The sequence below is a fragment of the Trachurus japonicus genome, chromosome 18, assembly GCF_045865225.1.
Source record: "Trachurus japonicus isolate A0001 chromosome 18, Traja_1.0".
Classification (NCBI taxonomy): Eukaryota; Metazoa; Chordata; class Actinopteri; order Carangiformes; family Carangidae; genus Trachurus; species Trachurus japonicus.
In genome coordinates this window covers 11,753,716-11,775,063 of record NC_140924.1, presented here as the reverse complement: position 1 = coordinate 11,775,063, position 21,348 = coordinate 11,753,716, and the positions used below count along the sequence as shown (strand labels likewise).

Here is a 21,348-nt window from a genome sequence, read left to right as displayed (position 1 = left end):
GCCAGACTCTCCCGAGAAATGAAATGAAATGCATTTCCGCGAGAGGCTGGTTTACGAGGCTAGTAAACAGATTCAAAGAAGAGCAGTTTTCCGTAACAACTTATGTCAGCCTACTAACAATGCTGCTTTTTCAGCGGAAGTTGCTGTCACTTTAAGAACGGCACAAGGTAAGACCGCGAGATTTCGGGCATTCAGAAAGCCCGCGAAAGGCAGCGAATCAAGCTAGGTCTGTATTTCTGTATGAAAATGGCACTAAATACCAAAAAAAACAACAACAAAAAAAGCTCATCGGTGTCAGAAAATGAGTTGATGATGAAGCTCACCAAAGAAGATTGAGGACAGCAGAGCTGGGTGAGTGTGGAAGTAGACCACATTTAATCATGTTATTGTGTAAAATGCTGCATATTTAAATTAAGTTTTAGCTAATTCATCAAGTGGCTGTTCGGTGTGATTCTGTCTGGTTTCAGAGGGGTGATATAGCCTACTACTGTGTTAACCTACAGTTGCTATGATTACAAGTATGTTTGCAACATTTATTTTACCAATGTACATTTTTTTGTGAATGAATGCACAGATTAACGCCTTTTTTGTTTCTGCTTTGTGTTTCTCTATTGGGTGTAGCGTCTTTATTCTTGTTTATGTTCAATTCAAAGTGATCTGCACAGCATAAGTAATAACAATTGGTACAATACAATACAACAAAGTCCAGCAGGCCTACAATCCTATAATAAATCAATTTAGTCCTGTTTTTTGGGTCTAATGATAGAATGATAGGCTATGTTATGTTATTGCCCATTTGTCCGTATTGTGTAGACGTACTTGTATTGTTCTACAGCCGGTTGTGGACCGCCAACATATAATGGGATTTCTCTAAGAAGGCCTTGGCTTGGAAAAGGTTGGGAATCTTAACCACTTAAGTGTTTAGTGTCCAAACTGTAGAGGATGCTTCACACCTTTCTCACTTACTACATCAGAATTCGGACACCTTGTAAATTCATTATGTGGATTTAGCCCAGATGGAGAGCTCAGACTGAAATTGGTTAATTGTCTGAGAGGATCCAGATAGAAAGGCCTCGTGAAGACAAGGATCCGGGGTCAAGAAGTCAGGATCCCTAAACGTCACACTAGCCCGTTAAACCTCTGTTATAGGTATAAATATTCGACATTTGACATACGACATTTCGCTGATGCTCTTATCCTGAGTCACTTGTTGTAACTGAGCAGGGATTCTGCATATTGCTTAAGGACACATTGGCAGGACACCTCGGTCTTTGAGGCCAGGGGACATGTAATCCGGTTTTTGGTAATGGGATGGGCTCTCTAAGCACCGGGGGAAGGCTCCCAGCCGCCACCAGCTGTGTGATATAGCGCCTTGTGTTTTGTTCTGCGTCCCAAACTTACCTTTGTGCACAGAACGGAAGCTGGGGGCGTTGGGAGAGGGAGGAGGAAAGAGGAGGGGGGGCGGGGTGGGGAGGGTGGCACGCTCAAAACAAAAGATCTGCATGTCTTTCCAGGAACCAGCAGGCAGCAGTGGCTCTAAACAGCTTAGAGAGCGGAGACAACAGGCCAGGATACAAACACAGACCACCTCGCCGCCGAGCCGCTCGTCTCTACAGCTCAGCTTGTACGACTCAGGAAGTAGATTAGCCAAGAAAGCCTGTAGCCTCAAACGGCTTAGGACGCTCAGACAATAGCGGCAGCTACGACATAGAGAAAAGGAAAAGAAGCTCAGTATTTTCTCTTCCTGGTTTTAAAATTTGCATCCGGATAAATAAGTATTATTTCTTTACAATACAGTGTTAGGGAGGGAGGTGCTCACCTGTCCACCAGGTGAGACAGACAGAAAAATGCAACTATGTAATAATAAGTTGCATTTATTCATTATGGAATATGAATCAATATCTGTTATTTCAATGTGATGGTGTGATTTTCTCCATTTTATTGTCATTCTCCACTTTTTAAAGGCTTTGAAACAATATGTCATCAGTTGAACTTTTGCTGATTTAATATGATCAAATTAGGATTTCTTAATTTGAGGATTTAGTTGGTTTAATATAAAAAGCACAACAAAAAACATATTGTTTTCTGCAGTGATACTTTAATTATTAGGAATCTTGTGATATTTCCTGTAACGGTTGCTTATAGTATTATGTGAGTTGCAGATGAAACACAGTGTGAAAGTGAATGTGCACATTTAAAGTCACTCAAAATTACTCAAAATACCCAGAATGCCCTCCCATACTAACACTAACATGGTTTTGCATGAGAAATGTATTAACCACCTGTGGAGACATTAAGAAAATGTTATTCTAGAAATTATACAGTAAATACTAAAGCAGGATTAGATCATTTAATGTGTTTATAAGAAGGAATTACAGTATGATGGAGTATGAAGCTGAGTTCTGTGTCGTCTGTCTGCACTGTGATGGTGCCACCTGCTGGTCACTGACTGCAACAGGTCCTAAAATTACAAATCTGACACAGACACAGCAGGAGTATGTTCCACCCAAACACATTTGTAATTTATTAAATCACCAAAACCTACTCATTTAAAGCAGATACACATTAAAGGGCATTATCAGCCCCACGTGACCTGTGATGTCACTACTTGGCTCTTATTTTGGTAAACATGCATGCCCATTTGCAAACAATTGGTACACAATACAGCAAAAATATTAGCATCACTGTTCCACATTCTTATTTATAATGATTCAATGGTATAATCATAATTATTATAATTATATAAACTCATTATTTTTATTGTCAATATTGTTAGTGGCTGTATTTTTTATGTAATTGTTGCGCATTATTAAGCTCTCAGGGGCCACCGTAGTCGACATTTGAAATTTTGAGAGAAGTTTTGTCAAATGGGATAAAAACTTTTTCCATTTTACACTTTTCTCTTGGTTATAATTATTGATTGATTCTCAGGAGGCGACACTTTGGACATAGTATTTATTTCAGTCGTAAAAGTTTATAACAACTTCTGGATAACATGACATGAAAACAAAACAAAAAAAAGAAAAAAAACACAAAACAAATTTTAATCGCACCCCAAGTTTGACAAAATTAGAATTCATAAAAGCAGTTTTGAAAAAATAAAAATAACAATAAAATCACAGGAAAATATTTCTCCCCCCCTCAAAACGAAAAAAAAAAAAAACAGCTCTTGTAGACTTACAGTACATCAGGAGTCTGCACACCTGATGTGTTACACCTGATTTCAAAGTTCAGACACCTGTGTGGAAACTTGAACCAGTTTCAGATGTGAATTCAAGCCAGTGAAAGTGAATATGAAGGTTTCGGGGGCCGATGTGGGGCCCCTCAGAACCTAAGGCCCTCTCTAGTATTTTACAGCAAAGCCCAGCACCTGGAAATGTTAAACATACACAAAACAAATGTTGTGGTTTTCTAATCAAGGAGCCAAGATTTAATCCAAATCCTTTTTTTTGTCTCACAAATATCGGTAACATTCCCCCAATCATTAGACTACCTAAAAGCAAATCCCCTTTATTTCAGTTCAACATTTATTAATTCTACACATTGAATACAAAAGGTTTAAGCGATTTGCATCGTTAATATCATACAAGACTGTTATGTTCTAGGGAAAATGGCTCTGTCTGTGCTCAGTAGTTAGCTTTATTGTTGGGTGAAATGCATGACCTTTTTCGTGGTTGAAAACAGTGAACAATCTCCCCACAGCCAAATAAAGTTTATATACCTTTTAATCCTCTTTTTTCAAATATATATTTATTATATATAAAATACTGTTTCATTCATAAAAGCCTTACTTTGTACAATGTCTGAGTTGATGTGTGTCAGTGAGCGAATGAATGAGTTGAATGAATGTGTGTGTGTGTGTGTGTGTGTGTGTGTGTGTGTGTGTGTGTGTGTGTGTGCGCATGTGTGTGTGTGTGTGTAGTTGTGTGTGAATGCGTGAGTGTGTGGTAATTGTCTCAAACAGCTGATACTGACTCAAGACCTAATACACTAAAAACAAAAGGTGTTTTACACAATATACACATTTTATTTCTTACAAAAAAAAAATAGAAAGAAGGTGTCGGCTGATGGTGTTAGCAGGCGGGCTATAGCAGGGTTAGTACCACCAAATGTAACTTAAAACGACAGGAAGAATGACAGGAAGAGAGAGAGAGAGAAAAGAGAGAGAGAGAGAGAATGAAGAGCTAGTAATAAAAGTAAAAAGGCAGTCAGTCTCACTAAGGAAAGCTCATCGTCAGTGCATCTCATCGTGGATGTTCCGAAGTCAAAGTGCTGATTTGGTAACCATCCATGCTCATCAATAAGGCCAAAAAAAAAAAAAAAAAAAAAAAGAGCACTTCTGTCTAGAAATGGATGTAAAGCATTGCTTTTTTTTGCACCAACGTCAAAATTTATTTAAAAAAAAAAAAAAGGAGTAAGAAAAGGCTGATCCTTTTTGGGAAAGAAGGGGGAAAAAATGCACTTTAGTTGTCGCACATCCATCATGGCACCAGTTAGTGGATATTTTTCTGCTTTCATGTTGAGGTACTTCTTAGAAAAAACAAAGACTAAATGTAAAGATTTTTTTACGTCAGTTTTTTTTTTCTTGTTTTGTTTTGTTTTTTTTTAAGCTGTTCGCACAGTAGCACCATTATTTGAGTCGTAAGTTTTTTTCCGGAGGACAATGCACCATTGGAATTCCACCTCGTCGCTGCGGCGACCACCGCCCTCTCCCTCCCTCCCTTCCTCCCTACTACTTGTCCCCCGCCATCCAATCATGTCTTGTTAGTGATTGGGCGTCCCCCGTCTCCCCCCAGCAACGATTGGGTTTGCTTGCTGCCCTGTGATGTTACGTCCTCTTCATGCAAACAACGCAACGGCTGACGCGTGTCCGGAGGTTACCCGCCTTGAGAGTCTCGGACTGCGGCTTCCTGTGAGGGCGAAAGGTTAGAGGCGGTTAAGATGGATTAATACATATGGGAAAAAAACATGTGTGATTGTAATAATTTGATTATAGAGCAAATCACTGAGCTTCTAAGAGTCTGTAAGTTCAAATTGACCATTGTAGGCCACCAGGGGGCAGCAGAGAACAAGCATTAGCATTAGCATTACCTTTTATGGTCATATAAAACAAACATTCTAGCGAACAATTGCTTATTTTGCAATTCAGCAACATTGAGAAGCTCATTTACTTGTCCAATACTCGTTGCCTTTTTACTCTCCTTTTTGGTCTCCACCACATGAGAAACATCTGGTTCAGATAACAACTCCTTGTCTTTCAGCCTTGTATCTGCCACATGTGTCCTTACCTGAACATCTCACTGGGTTCTACGGTGGCCAACCAGAAACTGTAGGAGTTGCCATAGTAGTTGCATGTCCCCCTGCCGTGGCACTCAATGAAGGGAGCGCTGCGGAACTCCTCCAGACAGGAACCGGGGGAGGCCAAGGCCTGACCGGAGCCCTCTGCCCCTGCGCTGGTATGCTGGGGAGGAAAGAGACAACAGGGTATGTGTTGGTCTGCATCGGCAAGAAGAATATGTGAGCAAATCAGATTAGGAGGTGTGTAGGGTATGACATACCATCATGAAGGAGTATCCGATCCACAGAGCTTCCCAGTTCGATGGGCATGAAGGAATCTGAATTGTTTGACTGTGGACTGCGATCACCATGGCTGGGGCTTCACACACTGAACACCTAGACGCATACAGAAAGGTAAAGTTAAATACCTCACATACAACTCTACTCTTGCTGTCTACTTCGTCATCCTTCCGCCCGTCCCTACCTGCTGATGAAAGGCTTGATGCTCTCTCCGGTGAGTGGGGCCATGGACATGGGCATGGGCTCAGGAGTGGACAGCCAGTAGGAGTAGTCGTTACGGGAGGCGAAGTTGCAGACATTGTTGATGTTGCAGAACATGAAGGGCATGGTGCTGAACCTGCGCAGACAGCTGCCGGCCGTGCCTGGATGGAGCGGACACAGGAAGAAGAAGATAGTCAGCATCATGACGAAATCAGGTAGTGACAGAATGAGGCAAGGCAAGGCAATTTTATTTGTATAGCCCGTTTTTACAAACAGTTTGTCTCAAAGGGCTTTTACATGGCATCATAACAACATCCTCTGCCCTTGGACCCTCACATCCACTGAGGAAAAACTCCATGGAAAACCCTTTTCACAGGGAAAAATAGGAGAAACCTCAGGGTGAGCAACAGAGGACGGATCCCTCACCCAGACATGCAACAGATGTTGTTACAGACAAGAAAACAGTTCACAACAGAGGATGTGGCAGTAAAATAAAATCATTTTGTACCAAGATCCTGTCCATGCGCCCTCTCGTTGCCCTGCACATACAGCAGGGAGTATCCGTCGTAGATCAGGCTTGTTCCATCAGGGCAGAATGGCACATCCTGGCCCTGACTGTGTCGGGTGATGAGGAAGCCGTGGGCTGCAGAGGCTGTCCCTGGAAGACCGGGAGGACCCTGTGGACCATCTGAACCAGGGGGACCATTGTAGCCACGCTGACCTGAGACAACAAGAAAGGCATATTATTTGGCTACAGTTGGGGCTTAAGGATCAGAGAGGGGTTGTTCCCTATCTGCAAATTGCACCAGGAATGCTTGAGCTACTTTGCATACCAGGCTGGCCAGCAGGTCCAGGGTCTCCCTTCCTGCCAGGTGGGCCGCTGAAGCCGGGAGGACCCTCGGTACCAGGATCTCCGGGGTTGCCAGGTTGACCTGAGAGTAGAGGAAGAGGATACTCCATTGTTGAATGAACAAACTCGACCTTGGAATTTCTAACAGATCCCATCAGATTCCCTTCAGGTCCCATCAAAGAGTAGCCTGACAAGCCAGACTATATCATTAACATGTCTAGTCTGGCAACGACCGGTAGACCTCGGCTCAATCCAGGGGGCGGGATGAAGGCTGTCTTTCAAACTGCCTCTGCACGCAATAGGGTAGCGCTACGACTAATCAGAGCAAAGAGCAGGATGACGTCGGTAGATTCAACTTTTCCCATATCCCGTCGAATACATCCTTCTTCATGAATGACTTCAGTGCAGTTTCTTGCTCAACTTTTAAAGAAAATGACAAGTTTAATTCTTTCAAAGTTGATGCCAACGCCAAAGCCATCTTGTCATGTTTTTCACCGTCGCAAGTATGTCGTCATCACGTTAAGCCCGCCCAACGACTCTCTAAACAGATAGAGCGCTGTGATTGGTGAACACAAACGATGTTCGAGACTCAAAAAGTTCCTATGGCTCATTTCTAGACCCACCTACGGAGCAAATATATCTGCTGCCGCTACGGTGCGTCTAGATTTCTAGGCTAATCAAAGGGTCCACCCACCTGGTTGTCCCTCACGTCCAGGAGAACCACCTGGTCCCGGGGAACCACGCACGCCCGGAGGACCAGGAGGACCTCGCTCTCCCTTCACAACAATTGGAGCTGGAGCTACACCAGGGTCACCAGGAGGGCCTAGAGGTCAAACATTAAGGGGAGAATAATCAGTGGTAAATTTGTAGACCATTTAAGTTCAGTGGTACCTCGAAGACCAGTGTGTCACCCACCAGAAGGTCCAACATCTCCAGGATCTCCAGGAAGACCATTACCACCAGGAAGTCCTGGATCACCCTTAGGTCCTGGCAAAAACATAACATGAACATGTGAGATTGATAAGCATTTGCAGATGGTAGGACAAGAAAATACTAGTTACAGCGTTGTGGACTAACCAGGGAATCCAGGAACGCCAGGAAGACCGACGTCTCCCTTTATACCAGAGCCACCAGGAATACCAGAGGAACCCTGGTGAGAAAGAACGGACAGTTACATCTTAGCGGACAATCACATGACCCTGAAACAATAACAATTCTTATTCTTATAGTTTAGTTCATCAGATGGATTGGGGGGTTAAAGTTAGAAATTATCTTACCGGGAATCCTGGACCACCAAACTCTCCCTTCTGCCCGGGGAAGCCAGGCTGGCCAGGAGCGCCGGGAATACCCTTCTCGCCTTTAACACCGCCACTTCCTTGAGGTCCACGGGGACCCTGTGGGCCGGGTCCACCTTTGGATGCAGACGTCAAAGGATCAAAGGTCAGGTACAGTATAATAGAGCAATAACACAACAATACCGTACACGCCATTTTAGGTCGATTATGCTCTGCGCTGGGATCAGTTTGATTTCATTCATCAATTCAAAACAGTGGATTTTGTTTAGGAATTGTTCAATTTTACAACTTGTTTCCATAAAATATGTTTAGAAATGTATACAATTTATTAAGAGGGGAGAAAGTCCTACATTTGCTGTCAATGATTGATTCATGTTCTCGCCTCATCTAAAATTTAACAAACTACTAAAATATTAATGGCAGAAGATGCGCATATCACCAGATTCCACTATATCTGTTGTTGTAATCATATGACAGCAGACACAGGATTATCTCCAATAAACACATTAACTCAAGTAGACAGCAGGACACTTTCATTCATGGAAAAATAAGCAACGCAAAATTGTAAATTTGGCATCAAAGGCTGAAAAGATCTTAAATCTTATTCTGCTGAAGAACAATGAGCCTGATTTATGCATTATACATGAGATTTCAGTTGTAATTCTTCAGTTGTAATTTCTCAGAAACAAAGCTGAAGTTCCTTTTCTTTTATTATTCCAGTTTGCCAGTTAGCAAACCTGATGCATATTTCCATCCACACAGCTTTAACTAAATCAACAAAATATGTTCATCTAGAGCTGCTTTTGTCTCTGAGACAAAGGAGAAGGAGTAGGGAAAGACATAAAACACCGAAACTCTTCAAGTACAGACGATCCTGTATATGTGTGTGTGTGGACAGGAAGTTATACGTCCAGCCTGTTCTGAGAGGGGTAAAGAAAGGGTCATAACGCAACTGGCAACAGGCAACCGACATGAGGTTTGAACATTCAACACAAGTCTTTCAATGAAAATATAAATACACCACAGCATGTATGAAAACCATCAAACCACTGGGGGTCTAACCTGGAGGACCTAGAGTTCCCAGAATTCCCAGATAAAGCCGAGGCGGGTTGACGGAGCAAAAAAAAGGAAGAGTAGGTTAAGACAGAAGCAAGCATCAGTACTGAAACACTGCTAACACAGCTAAAGGCTACTTCACTTCATAAAACTTCCATCCATTTTAGCTTTTAACTTAATAGTCAGGAGCTGTTGTCATTGCAACCAACAAAATTAGATAATCTCATTATAATAAGTCACATAAGTATCACATAAATAGATAGCATAAAATACTCAACAAATGACAATAAATATAATTGTATATATGATAAAAAATAATAAAAATTTAACTTGAATTTAAACTTATATTTATACTATGTGACCTACGGAGGTCAGTATATTTTAATTATGTACAAACTAAAATACTACACATTTACATAATATTCAGCACAACTTTAATTACAGTATGTGACACATACTAAAAATGATTTAATCTTGCAGGTGAAGTTATGTGATGTGTTTTTGTGCGCAAAATCATTCAGACTGTTAGATCTGTATTTAAATGTATCTACGATGTGATTCAGATAACATGCGGATTGTGTGTGAGTTTTTCAAATCATGTGTGTTATTTCTTTCATTTAAAAATAGAACATTTCTTTTTAAAAGGTGCTTACTTGTTAAAAGTGCATTAAACTACCATCAGTGTGCATGAAAAAAAGACAGAAGAGAGAGTTGTTAGAAAGAAATAAAAAAGAAAGAGGCCAGAAATGAGAAAAATGCAGTGATTCGGCAAAAAACAAAAATATTTAAAGTTTTCAGGTGAAATTTGTTCCCAGTGGATCAATGAGTGAGATTAAAACTGCTGGAGAAAAAAAAAACGTGCAGTAGGAGTCTGGACGCCGTTAATCTGACCTGAGGGACCTGCCACGGCCGGATGCAAGAGTCATCACGCCAATAGGCGGAGCCACACCACAGTGGGTGGGGCCACGCCACAAGAAACAGGAGATTTAGATTTCATAACATCAACATTTATCACTGCGACTCCCAGTGATTTTGAGTGTTGCCCGACACAGTGCTGTTGTGTGGTCAGAGCTGGCATTTACTTTGAACAACATTATGGTAGAGGCCAAAAACAGAGCTAAAAGAGTAAAACATTCACCAGCTGGACAGAACTTTAAGTGATGGATGATGTCGCTCCGTAACGTTCACATTTGTTTCTGCTGCCCTCTAGTGGCCTAAAACTTCTCACCCTGTAGATTAGTTAAATTGTCAAAATTTGGATGTCAGTGTTGTCCACTGGTTCCAGCACTGTGTTAGGCTTACTCTCAGTGTGTATGTTTAAGTGTGTCTTTGTGTTGGGACAAACAGTGTCCATGCAGATGACTGATTGGTGGGACAATACACACTTAGGACAGCAAAGCCAGACACAAACCCAGAAAACTTACAACTGCACTCCAAGGTCACTTCCATTACATTATCCTGAACTATATATATGTGAATAACATTTTAATCAGTAGTCAAAATGCAAGTATAAACTCTAGAAATAAAAGATCTATATACTTGGTCTTTTTAGTGAGAAAAGATGCAGTTGAGAGTTTTAGGAGTTTGTCTCAGGTTTGGTCATTTCACACCAACATTTCTTAAAGATGACCTCACGTACGCACGCACACACACATACATACACAGGACTTCAGGGCTGTGGAGAGATGAATTGATTACAGCTTCTCCCATTACAGGATCAGGAGAAAAGGGGAAGGGGGTGAGGAGACATAAGGGTGGATGGATTTGTGGATTTTAAAACAAAAGGATGAACAAAAAAATACATGCTGTTTTTGGCGTGTGTGGTCAAACCCCTGGTGACAAACAAGTGACAGGTGCATGAGGAGCACCCCGACATTTCCTGGTGTGAAGGGGGTTAAGGTGAAGGTGAAGGTGGTGGAGTAACACAAACGTTTTATCATCGGTGCTCAGTGACTCAATGACCGGACAGGTGTGTTGGTGCTCGAACAGTGGTGGAGCTATACACCGGAGGAGGCAGCGATTGGTGCAACAGTGTCCCATGCAAATCAAATTGACATGGAGATTAAAGCATTCACGTTTAAAAGTGCAGTTTCTGTCATTTGCTGCCTGGTTTTCACTGGAGTCACTGCCTCTTCTTCAGTTAAATGTAACTTCTGAGTGTTTGTTTTAGACCTTTGACTAGATATCATATCCTTCAGGCAGCCAGTGGGTTCAGCAGTGGCTGCAGCACCTTGTTGGTGGTTTAAAGACAAAACAAACCCGAAAACTACTTGATCAGAAAACCAGGCAGCAGTTCCTGCCAGTACACTTGGTGACAAATACAATATCCAAGTGCTTTACCTGCGCGTCCAGGTGGTCCAGGGGGACCTTGGAGTCCTTTGGGTCCTTGCAGAGCCAGTCCTGGAGGCCCAGGAGGGCCGGGGTTTCCTCCAGCACCAGGGGAACCAGGGAAGCCAGCATCTCCTTTAGTACCAGGGAAACCAGGACTGCCAGAGGGGCCAGGAAGACCGGGGTCTCCCTTAGAGCCTGAAGCGATAGTGACGGATTAAGAAGAGATTGTTATATGAGCGCAGACAACAATATAAAAATGCAAAAATGCCGTGTATGTACTTGTAAAAGGGCTCACCTGGCAAACCTGGAAGACCAGAAGCACCGGGGCCGCCATAACCAGGAGGACCTGCAGAGGAAACGAAAATAAGTTACCCCCAATTAAAAATAATGAATGAATGAATGAATGAATGAATACTTTATTTCAAACATGTGAATAACATATTACACTTGAAGCACTAGTCAAACCTTGTATGTTTGAAAAGGAATAGGAAGAAGCATTAGCTTATTAGTAATTCCTACCCCTTCTCCACCTAGAATCCTAGGTTATCTTACTTCCTGTATATCCTGTTTTTTTGTTTTGTTTTGTTTTTTTAATACTCTCAACAAAACAATCACCAACAAACAACAACACTATGACTGCTTTTGTCAAAATAAATACAATAAGTGACAAGTATGGCAAAAGTATGAAAACCTTAATGTTTGTCATACCCCTCTTCTTCCCTGTACCTTATAAATACCATCTGTTTGTACCGCTGTTTGAATTTGCTCATGGTTGGACATTGTCTGAGCTCCTCCGCTAGTCTGTTCCACAGTTTCACTCCACATATTGCAGTAAAAGTATAATATTTCTTCTAAGCAACATGGAAAATGACTTACCTGGCTCTCCCTTGACTCCAGCTGGTCCTGGGATACCGTCACGTCCTGCCTGACCCTTCTCTCCTGGACCTCCTGGACCTCCAGGTCGGCCAGACTCTCCGGGCCTCCCGGGAGCTCCAGTGAGACCGGGACCGCCGGGTGAACCGTCAAGACCTTTAGGGCCTGGGATACCAGGAGTACCTGGCAGCAGAGCACACAGAGACATTGGACACCAGTCACCAACATAAAATGGACCTTTTATGACTTCTGAGGGACACGGAAAGACTTTGGTTTTTCATTTTTAAAATGGTGCAGGAACCGTGTTTCCCAAACCTACCTTGGAATCCGGGGAGGCCGGGGTCACCTTTGATACCTGGTCCACCTGGTAAGCCTGGGAGACCAGAAGATCCTGGAGTTCCTTTAAGTCCTGGGCTTCCTGGGAACCCTGGCTGGCCTGGTTCACCCTACAAAAATACACAAAAGAAATAAAGTGTGAACCCATTTCAAAGTTTTTCTGACCTACAACATTTCAGTGGTTGAGTTCTGCACCTTGAGTCCACCGGGTCCAGGTGGTCCAACTCCAGCAGAACCTGGTTCACCTTTAGCTCCGGGGAAACCGGGTGCTCCGGGCCCTCCCGGCCCTCCTGGCCGACCTGGCTGACCTGATAGACCCTTCTGCCCTGATGGTCCTGTGATGTGATCACAGTAGAAGAACAGTATTTATGCCACAGAAACCAGGTTTGTGTAGGTTTAATAGACATATTAAATAGTTAATAGTTAATCGAAGTGTAAGGCATTCAAACTCACCTGGAAATCCCATTTCTCCCATGCTGCCTTTGGCTCCTGGAGCTCCAGGACCACCTGGACCACCTGGGATGCCAGAATCTCCCTTAGGACCTGCACACAATGTCAACAGCACGTTAGAAAAGCTATGATTATGTGTTTATCTGTGTTTGTGTGTTGGAAGGTAAATCTATACCTGGTGGTCCAGGGAGTCCAGGGCGACCATCTGATCCCGACAAGCCAGGATCACCAGGGAGACCGGAAATACCTTTCTGACCCGGAAGACCCGGTACACCTGGAGAGCACAAAAATATATATCTAATCCAGGTACTTGTAATTGAATGATTTTGTACATTCTCATTGTCCCTGTGGTTTTAAAGGGGCAGTGAGTGTGTTTTCAGATTTACCTGGAAGTCCTGAGTCTCCTTTGGTTCCCTTTTGTAACTGTGGTGGCTGCGTGGATCCAGGGGCTCCCGGGACACCAGGATCACCCCTGTCTCCTTTAGCACCAGAACCACCAGGTGAGCCATCTCTACCCGGGTATCCAGGTTCACCTGGAGTGGAGAAAGCGTGCATCAGAGGACTACTCCCTATTTTGTGACATCTTCACATTTTTGTACATTCTAGTACATTCTTAAAAGAAACACTCAAAATTATTTTAAAGATTAGGGTTCAGATTGAAATATATGGCTAACTCAGCAAATAAAGTGGCTAAGTTATGAGTCAAACTCTACTGTGTAAGTTGCATGTGAGGTGTAATGCAAGGCGTTTATATGATACCTTTAAGTCCCGGACCGCCAGGTCCTCCTGGGCCACCTGGTCCTCCAGAAGGTCCTGGAGGTCCCATTGGACCCATGTCTCCTTTCTGACCTGCATTGAGTCAAAGAAGCAGAGAAAAGTTAACACAGCGATAATAATCAGTCGAGAGCTAACTGTCTACTGGCCAAACGTTCACCTAAATTTAGTAATTTGGTCATTCACCTTGGCAACTGGTCAATCAGTCAATTTGAGACTAAAAGAGCTAACCAGTTGGTAGAAGCTAGCTGGCACTAATGAGTTAGCAACTGTTGTGGAGCATTCCTGGCCAGTTTGTTTGTTCATCATTGTATCTGAAACACTTTCTTTCTCTCTGGACAGTGACAATTGAGCATCAGCAGCATCGCTATTGCCAAATTACATACCAGTCATATTTTCATGATGTTAGAGATCTATCTTACCTGGCCCTCCAGGCACGCCATCCCGTCCAGGGCCACCAGGAGGTCCTGGGGTTCCCACTGGTCCTGGGGAACCTGGGAAGCCGGGACTTCCTCTGTCTCCTGGCAGACCTGGGATATCAAGACCTGGAGTGCCAGGATCTCCTTTCTCTCCATTTACTCCAGGGTATCCTAACATGGTGATGGAAACATTTCAGTCAGTTCATGTTTATTCCCTCACAGATCTGAAGACATGTGCTTGACACAAGATGCAGGGCATTATGAGTCTGAAACAGGCAAAGCTCAAACAACACACAACGAAAATACAAAAAGTAAGTGGAGTCTTAATCTAGCCTATGTGCGTCATCTTTTTCCATTAAATGGCCATCAATCTGCACCAGTATTGGGTGACAATACCTTTCTCTCCTTGGCATCAGAAGGTCGCAGGTAAGGGGCAGAGCGTTGGGTAAAGCCGAAGATGAGATCATGAGAACAGAGTATAATGCATTAAATGCATTAGAACGTTCTATGTGAAGCCGCTTTTTGAACACTGAATATGCAATGAAGCTCTTTATGGAAAAAACTCGGTGTCCCAGGAGCAACCAATGCATGCTCAGTGTGTTCAAACATTTGTTAGATGGGTTAGTTTGCGTTTTTGGGAGGTTAAGTGGTGAGACAAAAAGTTGACGCAAAACCTTGTGAGGTAAGTTTACGATCTGTGCACTCGCGAAGAGAGAGCCTTAGGTGATGTTAAAGGGTAAGCTGTGTTCATACAGATGATGTGCTATCTGGTGCGACTACGTTTCAAAGACTGTGATGCAGCCCAGAGAGAGCGTGAGTGTAGTTACACATCTGGTGGAGGTTCCCATACAGAGGTGCGAGGGCTGGCACTTCAATAAAAGCCAAGACGTGGTGAAGACATAAGTTCCCAAGATCTAAGTACGGTCCCCATCCAGTAGTATGGTAACCACTGATATACAAATACTCAAGCTCATTCAGGCTGTACATTCACCTCGATCACCAACACATCAACACAAAGTGGTGACTGTGCTTGTAAACCAACCAAACAAACCCTTAGCTCAGGTGCTCAGGTGCTTAGACGTGCTCATTTGGAAACTGTGCAATATATAGCTTGAACCCATGTACCAAAATGGCATCCAGACACCCTTACAAGCTACCAGTGGGTGGTCATGCACAATCCTGGTTGACTTTGAGAAGCCCAACAAACATATTTTTATAAAACTGTAAGCACAGAAACAAGCACAAATACAGTATAAAATGAAAAACGGTGCCAAAAATTTTGAAAACAAACTTCCTCTAAATCTCATGCCATTTCTAATCAACACAAAGAAAATAAACTTGATTACAATCACATTTAGATCTACTATTTCATAGACGACTATATATTCTCAAAGCTTTCTGCAACATAAAATAAACCTTAGTTGGACAGATGCCATTTTTTATTTTGAAAAAAAAATGCTGTACAGGAAAATGAATCCTATCCAACCTTATACATCTTACCTGGTGGTCCCATTGGGCCTGGGGGTCCAACTGAGCCTGGGGCCCCCAATGAGCCAAGGGATGGGGATCCAGGTGGGCCACGAGCTCCAGGGATACCAGGTGAACCGGGCTCACCTGCATAGGGAGAAGATGATGTAACCGTCATCGTGGTGCACTGTCAGATGGCTTTGCTGTGTTTTCACATCGTATCAGTAACAGAACTATAGGATACCTTTGCCTCCCGGGGCACCATCAAATCCAGATCGTCCTGGTGAACCGGGGCCTCCAGGGAAACCAGAATCACCCTTTGGTCCAGGGAAACCTTTAGATCCAGGTACTCCTGGTAAACCAGGTGGGCCAGGAAGTCCAAAGCCAGGCTCTCCCTGTCACACAAACAGGACATGCAGAAAGTCAAATGGTTAATTCCTATTAGCCGAATTGGCAACATAGAGCAGGGTACACGTGGCAAAGGAAACTCAACTTCTTATCTACCTAACCCACTGGTGTTAATGTAGAACGTTTTATCCATTCAAACACCACTGTAAGCATGATCCATGGGGAGGACGTAGAAATTGTTGAATCATATAAATATCTGGGTACTCTGTTTGACTCCCAGCTTAAATTTGACATCAACACCAATTCAGTGGTCAAAAGAGCTCAACAGAGGATTCATTTATTGCGGAGAATCAGTTCCTTCGGGGTCTCCAATTCTATTTTATGTACTGTGTACTCTTCATATATTGAGAGCCTCCTCACTTTCTCTTTCATCTGCTGGTTTAACAGTCTGGCAGTGAAGGACAGGAACTGTTTAAATAACATTGTGAAAGTCTGCTCGAAAATTACTGGCACCCAACTTACTGACTTGAACTCCCTTTGGGAAAGACAGGTCTCACAAATGGCAGCATGCATCATTAATAATCATAATCATGTCATGCCTGTGAATTTATCTTGATGCCATCAGGTCGACGTTACATGCAGCCTCTCAGGAAGACCAATCGTTATTCTAGGTCTTTTGTGCCTTCTGCCATTAGTTTGTTGAATGCTCAGCTGGCTTGAAGCTGTAGTTTTTAGTACTGTTGTTGACAATGTGTTTTTACGTATATTGCCCTACTTATGTATTTATTATATTTTTGTACTTTTATCTTACCTGATCTCAATTTTGCACTGTCCTTGCACTTTCCTCCTCAATTGTATGTATGCTTGTGTATGTGATTGTGGTGTGGTGGTCAGCTGTAGAAACAGAATTGCCCTATGGGATAAATAAAGTAATCTCAACTCAACTCAACTCATTCATCTGCCTACCTTAGATCCAGGAATTCCAGACTGGCCGGGAAGTCCATCTACTCCTGGTCTGCCTGGTCCTCCAGGAGATCCTGGCTGACCGGGGATACCGGGGAATCCTGGAGGAGAAAAGAAGAAATGGTGCATGAAGCTGAGGTGATAAAACATGAGGCTAAGATGTATGAAGAGAGATTTGAAAGTCGGAGGTAGGGTGGGGAGAGGGACGGAAGGAGTCATTGTTGACTTTTTACCTTTAGATCCTGGTTGTCCAGGGAGTCCAATTCCTGGGAGTCCGGGGTCACCCTTTCCTCCCGGTAAACCAGGGAATCCAGGCTGTCCAGGCTGACCTGGGCTACCTGAAGACAGTAAGATAACAGATACACGTTACATTGTCTATCCATAAGCACTGCATAGAGAAATGTGCTACAAATCATGATTCTATACCTGGTGAACCCGACAGTCCTGGCTCTCCATCCTGTCCTCTGGGTCCTGGTAGTCCCTTCTCTGCCACTGTCAGGCCTGGTTCACCTTTAGTACCTGCATGGACAGACAGAAGGTAAAACTGGTGCCTGTTCTTCTTCAAATGTAGCTTATTTACTTCACTTGTCGGGATAAAATAGAGTAATTTATTCTTCTCCAGCTAACTTGCAGATGGAAAGGATCTTTTCCCATTGGTGTTGTCACGTTATAGATATTTTAATATACAACCCAGTGTAAGGTTGAAATAAAAGAAATAATCTGATGAACAGAGAATATGAATGAGGTTGAGGTCACTGCAAAAGTAAAATAAAGCTAAACTGATCTTCATACCAGGTGCACCAGGACCACCAGGTCTGCCTGAGACGCCTTGGACTCCCTTCTCTCCGGGAGGTCCTTGAGGTCCAAAGCCAGGGGACCCTGGGGGACCCCTGTCCCCTGGAAGACCACCAGGACCTGGGTCACCAGGGAGTCCTCGTTCTCCTTTCACCAGCAGAGAGCCCTGTCACACACAGTCACAAATATATAGTATTTTAGTTAAGAAATGCACACATTAATAGAAGATGAATACCTAGATACTGGAGAGACAGAGTAAAAGCCTACAGGAGCTCCTTTGGGACCAGGACCTCCAGGTCCTCCATCACGACCGGGGCGACCGTCAAGACCGGGGAGGCCAGGTGGTCCAGGGAAACCAGTGTCACCCTTGTCTCCCCTTATACCACTGACTGTGATGGCATCACCAGGGTCACCTTTCTCTCCAGGGAATCCTGGAGCACCTTGAAGTCCGGGGCTACCCTAAAAATGAGGAGATCAAGAGTGTCATTGTGTAATTCAACTGGTAATATATTACTTTGGTACTAAATGCCTAGGAATTAAAACTCTATATTATTCTGGTGTCTGTTGGAGTAGACACCAACATCAGTATTTTATAATTTAAAAAAAGTCTGATAATAATAAAGAGTCAATGGTAATCCATCCAGTAATCCATCCATTCATCCTTTACCTCTTACACGTAATTTCAAATGCAAATAGCTTTTAGTGCTCCCTGGTGGCAAATTATGTAACAAAGTCACTATTTCAAGGATGCTATGTTCTTTAAGGAAGTAGCTGGTAAACTATTACTCACAGCTGGGCCAACAGAACCAGGTGTTCCTGGAAATCCTCTATCTCCTTTGATACCAGGGCCGCCAGGAGTTCCTGATGATGGAGAACAAAAGAATCAAGACCAGTATCTCCTAAGGTAATGTGTATTAGGTCACACTAGTTATTTCTTTGCTTTCCACCTGCGTAGTAGCAAAGGACCTCTGAGTGATATGGACAAGCTGTATTCACAAAGCAACAAGAATGATCCCAAAATGGGGATTTTAAATAAAAGAGTCACTCCAGATAATCGAATGGCCCATAGGCATGAAACATGTTAGACAACATTAAATTGTAAAATTTGGAAAAAATGAAGTAGTACTGAACAGGTCCATGTCCCTGTTACACAGTAACGAACCTGGGGGAAGATTACAACGTGAAGAAGTAATTGTAGGAATTAAGTTTAGCAGGGTTACCTGGGAAACCAGGTGATCCGGGAGGTCCTGCGGGTCCTGGGACGGGACTGGCGCCACCAAAGCAGTTCACACAAGTGTCGCCCTTCTCACCTAAAACAGCATCAGATCATTAACACCAGTGTTCATACGTGGTGATTCAGATTCAGATTCAGATATTTTTATTCATGTACTTTGCAAGAGAGAATATATTGCAGATTTACAATTACGACAGGTGTACATGAAAGGGAACCCCAAGGAAGCAGAAACTGCTTATAAATAGGGGACACAACACTCAACAAACAACAAGGACATACTCTATCCCACAACCCCTCCACCCCACCCTCCCACACCCCCCCACACCCGCATAATCACAAAACACCCCGAGACCTGCACCCTTTGCTAGCCATCTATTGGTACACGCAGTCATCTACCTATTCTATACACAAGCACCCACACACATACAAGGTACACATATACTCATAAACAGTATTGTTTCCAAGAGGTACATGATTCAGACAATGGTTATATTGTAATTACTTAAATAAGGCAAGATACGGGATTCTAGGCGAAACATGATTCTGGCGGAGGTTACAAAAAATAGTATACGTTAATATGAGATACATGATTGTGCACATCCACTATCAGTAGTAATAAAAAGTTGACTAATTTTATAACTGGTGACACTGTAGCAGTGTCTGTATAGTCTCTCACCTTTCTGGCCTGATTCTCCGGGGTATCCTCTCTCTCCCTGACCGCCGGGACGTCCAGGCTCGCCAGGGATGCAATTCTGTCCTCCACTGGAAAAGCCTGGAGGTCCGGGTGGTCCTTGTGGACCCTGGGAACCAGGAGCTCCTGAGCGTCCTGGGGGACCGGGCAAAGAGAGCCCGGGAGCACCGGAGTCTCCCTTCTGACCTCTCTCGCCTGGGAAACCTGGAGATCCCGGTTGACCACTGCCGCCGACGGCTGGACGTCCTGGTGTTCCTGGAGGTCCTGTTAAACCTGAAGAAGACAAGACGGCAACGCTTAAATCACCGTAATTCAGCTGAAATATGTAGGGCTGCAATAAATGATAACTGTCTTAACTGAGAAGCTAAAACTATTTTAGCTTGAAAGGTGACAAAGGAATTAAACCATTATCTTAACAATTGTCAAACCAAAAGATATTCTATTCTTAATGATATAAGATCAAGAAAAAAAACAGAACTATCAAATGGCTAGAACCTAACCCTAATCCTAACATATGAAGCATATTTTAATTTTTTATTTACAATGTGACAAAGGTTTGTGATTCACTTTCACCCTTCACTTATAGTTTTGTGTAGATAGCTTCTTTGCCGAGCTAACATGACATACACTGCATGTAAAATAACCCAAAAGCAAATCATTTATTTGTGTGAGTGCGTGTTGTGTTTACCTGCTGGTCCTCTGTCTCCTTTAAGGCCAGGTGATCCCGGGTACCCAGGTTCACCTTTAGGACCAGCACGAGTTCCTACTGGTCCACCACCACCAATCACCTGATTGAGAAAGTTAGTTTATTATGTAGAGGAAAAGTATCAATCACACTCAGTAAGGTGGTCACAGGCTAAAAATACCATATCTAAATAAAATGACATTTGTCACCATCTAGTGGTCAGAAGAAGGTAATGCACTAGACACCATTTACTGTGTAAGCAGTAGTGTAAAAGACGACCTCAGAATCTCAGATTATCTAATGAAGTAAATTAAGTGAAAAAAGCACACAAAAATACTCAGAGGTATAATTTTAGAATATACACACATATATATAGCCTATAGGTTTTTTTTAGGAAATAAAAGTGAAAGAAAACTACACAGAGAAATGTCGCCACCTAGTGGTCAGAAGAATGTATTGCACAGAGATGTCATTTGTTGAGCCAAGCAGCATTTCTTTTAATTTCCTTCTTATTAACTTATTTCTTCATTGTCAAATATAATATTATTTACAGCTATAAATAATCACATGTGAAGAGCTGCCTGTACATTCATTTCATGGTTTTCACTTAATATAAACTGCCCTCCTCTATTAATAATTGTCATGGGTGGAAATGTTGAGGACAATTGTAATAACTGAGATGGATGCTGCTAAAAGCTCCAGAAAAAGCGATGCAATGACTTTTTGGACTTGAGATTATCTTGGATGTTTTTTTGGGTTTTTTTTTTAGGAGAATACACACCAATCCTGGTGGGCCTGGGAATCCACGATCTCCTTTTAAGCCCTAAAAGAAAAGACAGAGGTGTAGTGTTATGAAAACAATAATATTAGCTCATTACTTGTTGAGTATAATTTTTTATAAAATGTTTAACAATTTAGAGAGAACCTACTCTCTCTCCATCCCTGCCTGGAGGACCTGGCAAGCCTGACTCTCCTTTAGATCCCTGATAGTGAAGAAAAAAGA

The 21,348-nt window shown here is 42.9% G+C and overlaps 1 protein-coding gene and 1 long non-coding RNA gene across 2 annotated transcripts in view; one reads left to right on the top strand and one right to left on the bottom strand.

The window, feature by feature from the left end:
* The first annotated feature begins 3,723 nt into the window (after positions 1–3,723).
* Positions 3,724–4,056, top strand: LOC146968780 (uncharacterized). Its single transcript, XR_015034336.1, has 2 exons — positions 3,724–3,862; positions 3,923–4,056. It is a non-coding gene; the product is annotated as an uncharacterized LOC146968780 (long non-coding RNA).
* The window catches only part of col4a5 (collagen, type IV, alpha 5 (Alport syndrome)), a 44,830-nt gene continuing 27,492 nt past the window's right edge, over positions 4,011–21,348 (bottom strand). Inside the window, exons 17-49 of the mRNA XM_085760523.1 lie at positions 21,275–21,328; positions 21,127–21,168; positions 20,349–20,448; positions 19,646–19,933; positions 18,956–19,045; positions 18,526–18,596; positions 18,003–18,194; positions 17,733–17,901; positions 17,367–17,459; positions 17,174–17,278; positions 16,944–17,041; positions 15,874–16,024; positions 15,663–15,776; positions 14,166–14,333; positions 13,729–13,818; positions 13,356–13,502; positions 13,145–13,243; positions 12,973–13,062; positions 12,715–12,854; positions 12,503–12,629; positions 12,187–12,366; positions 11,606–11,656; positions 11,320–11,505; positions 7,906–8,039; positions 7,706–7,778; positions 7,544–7,615; positions 7,323–7,451; positions 6,612–6,710; positions 6,287–6,499; positions 5,762–5,939; positions 5,559–5,673; positions 5,289–5,461; positions 4,011–4,910 (exon numbers count right to left, since the gene is read on the bottom strand). Of these exons, the coding sequence (XP_085616649.1) occupies positions 4,829–4,910; positions 5,289–5,461; positions 5,559–5,673; positions 5,762–5,939; positions 6,287–6,499; positions 6,612–6,710; positions 7,323–7,451; positions 7,544–7,615; positions 7,706–7,778; positions 7,906–8,039; positions 11,320–11,505; positions 11,606–11,656; positions 12,187–12,366; positions 12,503–12,629; positions 12,715–12,854; positions 12,973–13,062; positions 13,145–13,243; positions 13,356–13,502; positions 13,729–13,818; positions 14,166–14,333; positions 15,663–15,776; positions 15,874–16,024; positions 16,944–17,041; positions 17,174–17,278; positions 17,367–17,459; positions 17,733–17,901; positions 18,003–18,194; positions 18,526–18,596; positions 18,956–19,045; positions 19,646–19,933; positions 20,349–20,448; positions 21,127–21,168; positions 21,275–21,328 (4,113 nt within the window). The 3' untranslated portion in view covers positions 4,011–4,828. The remainder of the gene's footprint in view (positions 4,911–5,288; positions 5,462–5,558; positions 5,674–5,761; positions 5,940–6,286; positions 6,500–6,611; positions 6,711–7,322; positions 7,452–7,543; positions 7,616–7,705; positions 7,779–7,905; positions 8,040–11,319; positions 11,506–11,605; positions 11,657–12,186; positions 12,367–12,502; positions 12,630–12,714; positions 12,855–12,972; positions 13,063–13,144; positions 13,244–13,355; positions 13,503–13,728; positions 13,819–14,165; positions 14,334–15,662; positions 15,777–15,873; positions 16,025–16,943; positions 17,042–17,173; positions 17,279–17,366; positions 17,460–17,732; positions 17,902–18,002; positions 18,195–18,525; positions 18,597–18,955; positions 19,046–19,645; positions 19,934–20,348; positions 20,449–21,126; positions 21,169–21,274; positions 21,329–21,348) is intronic.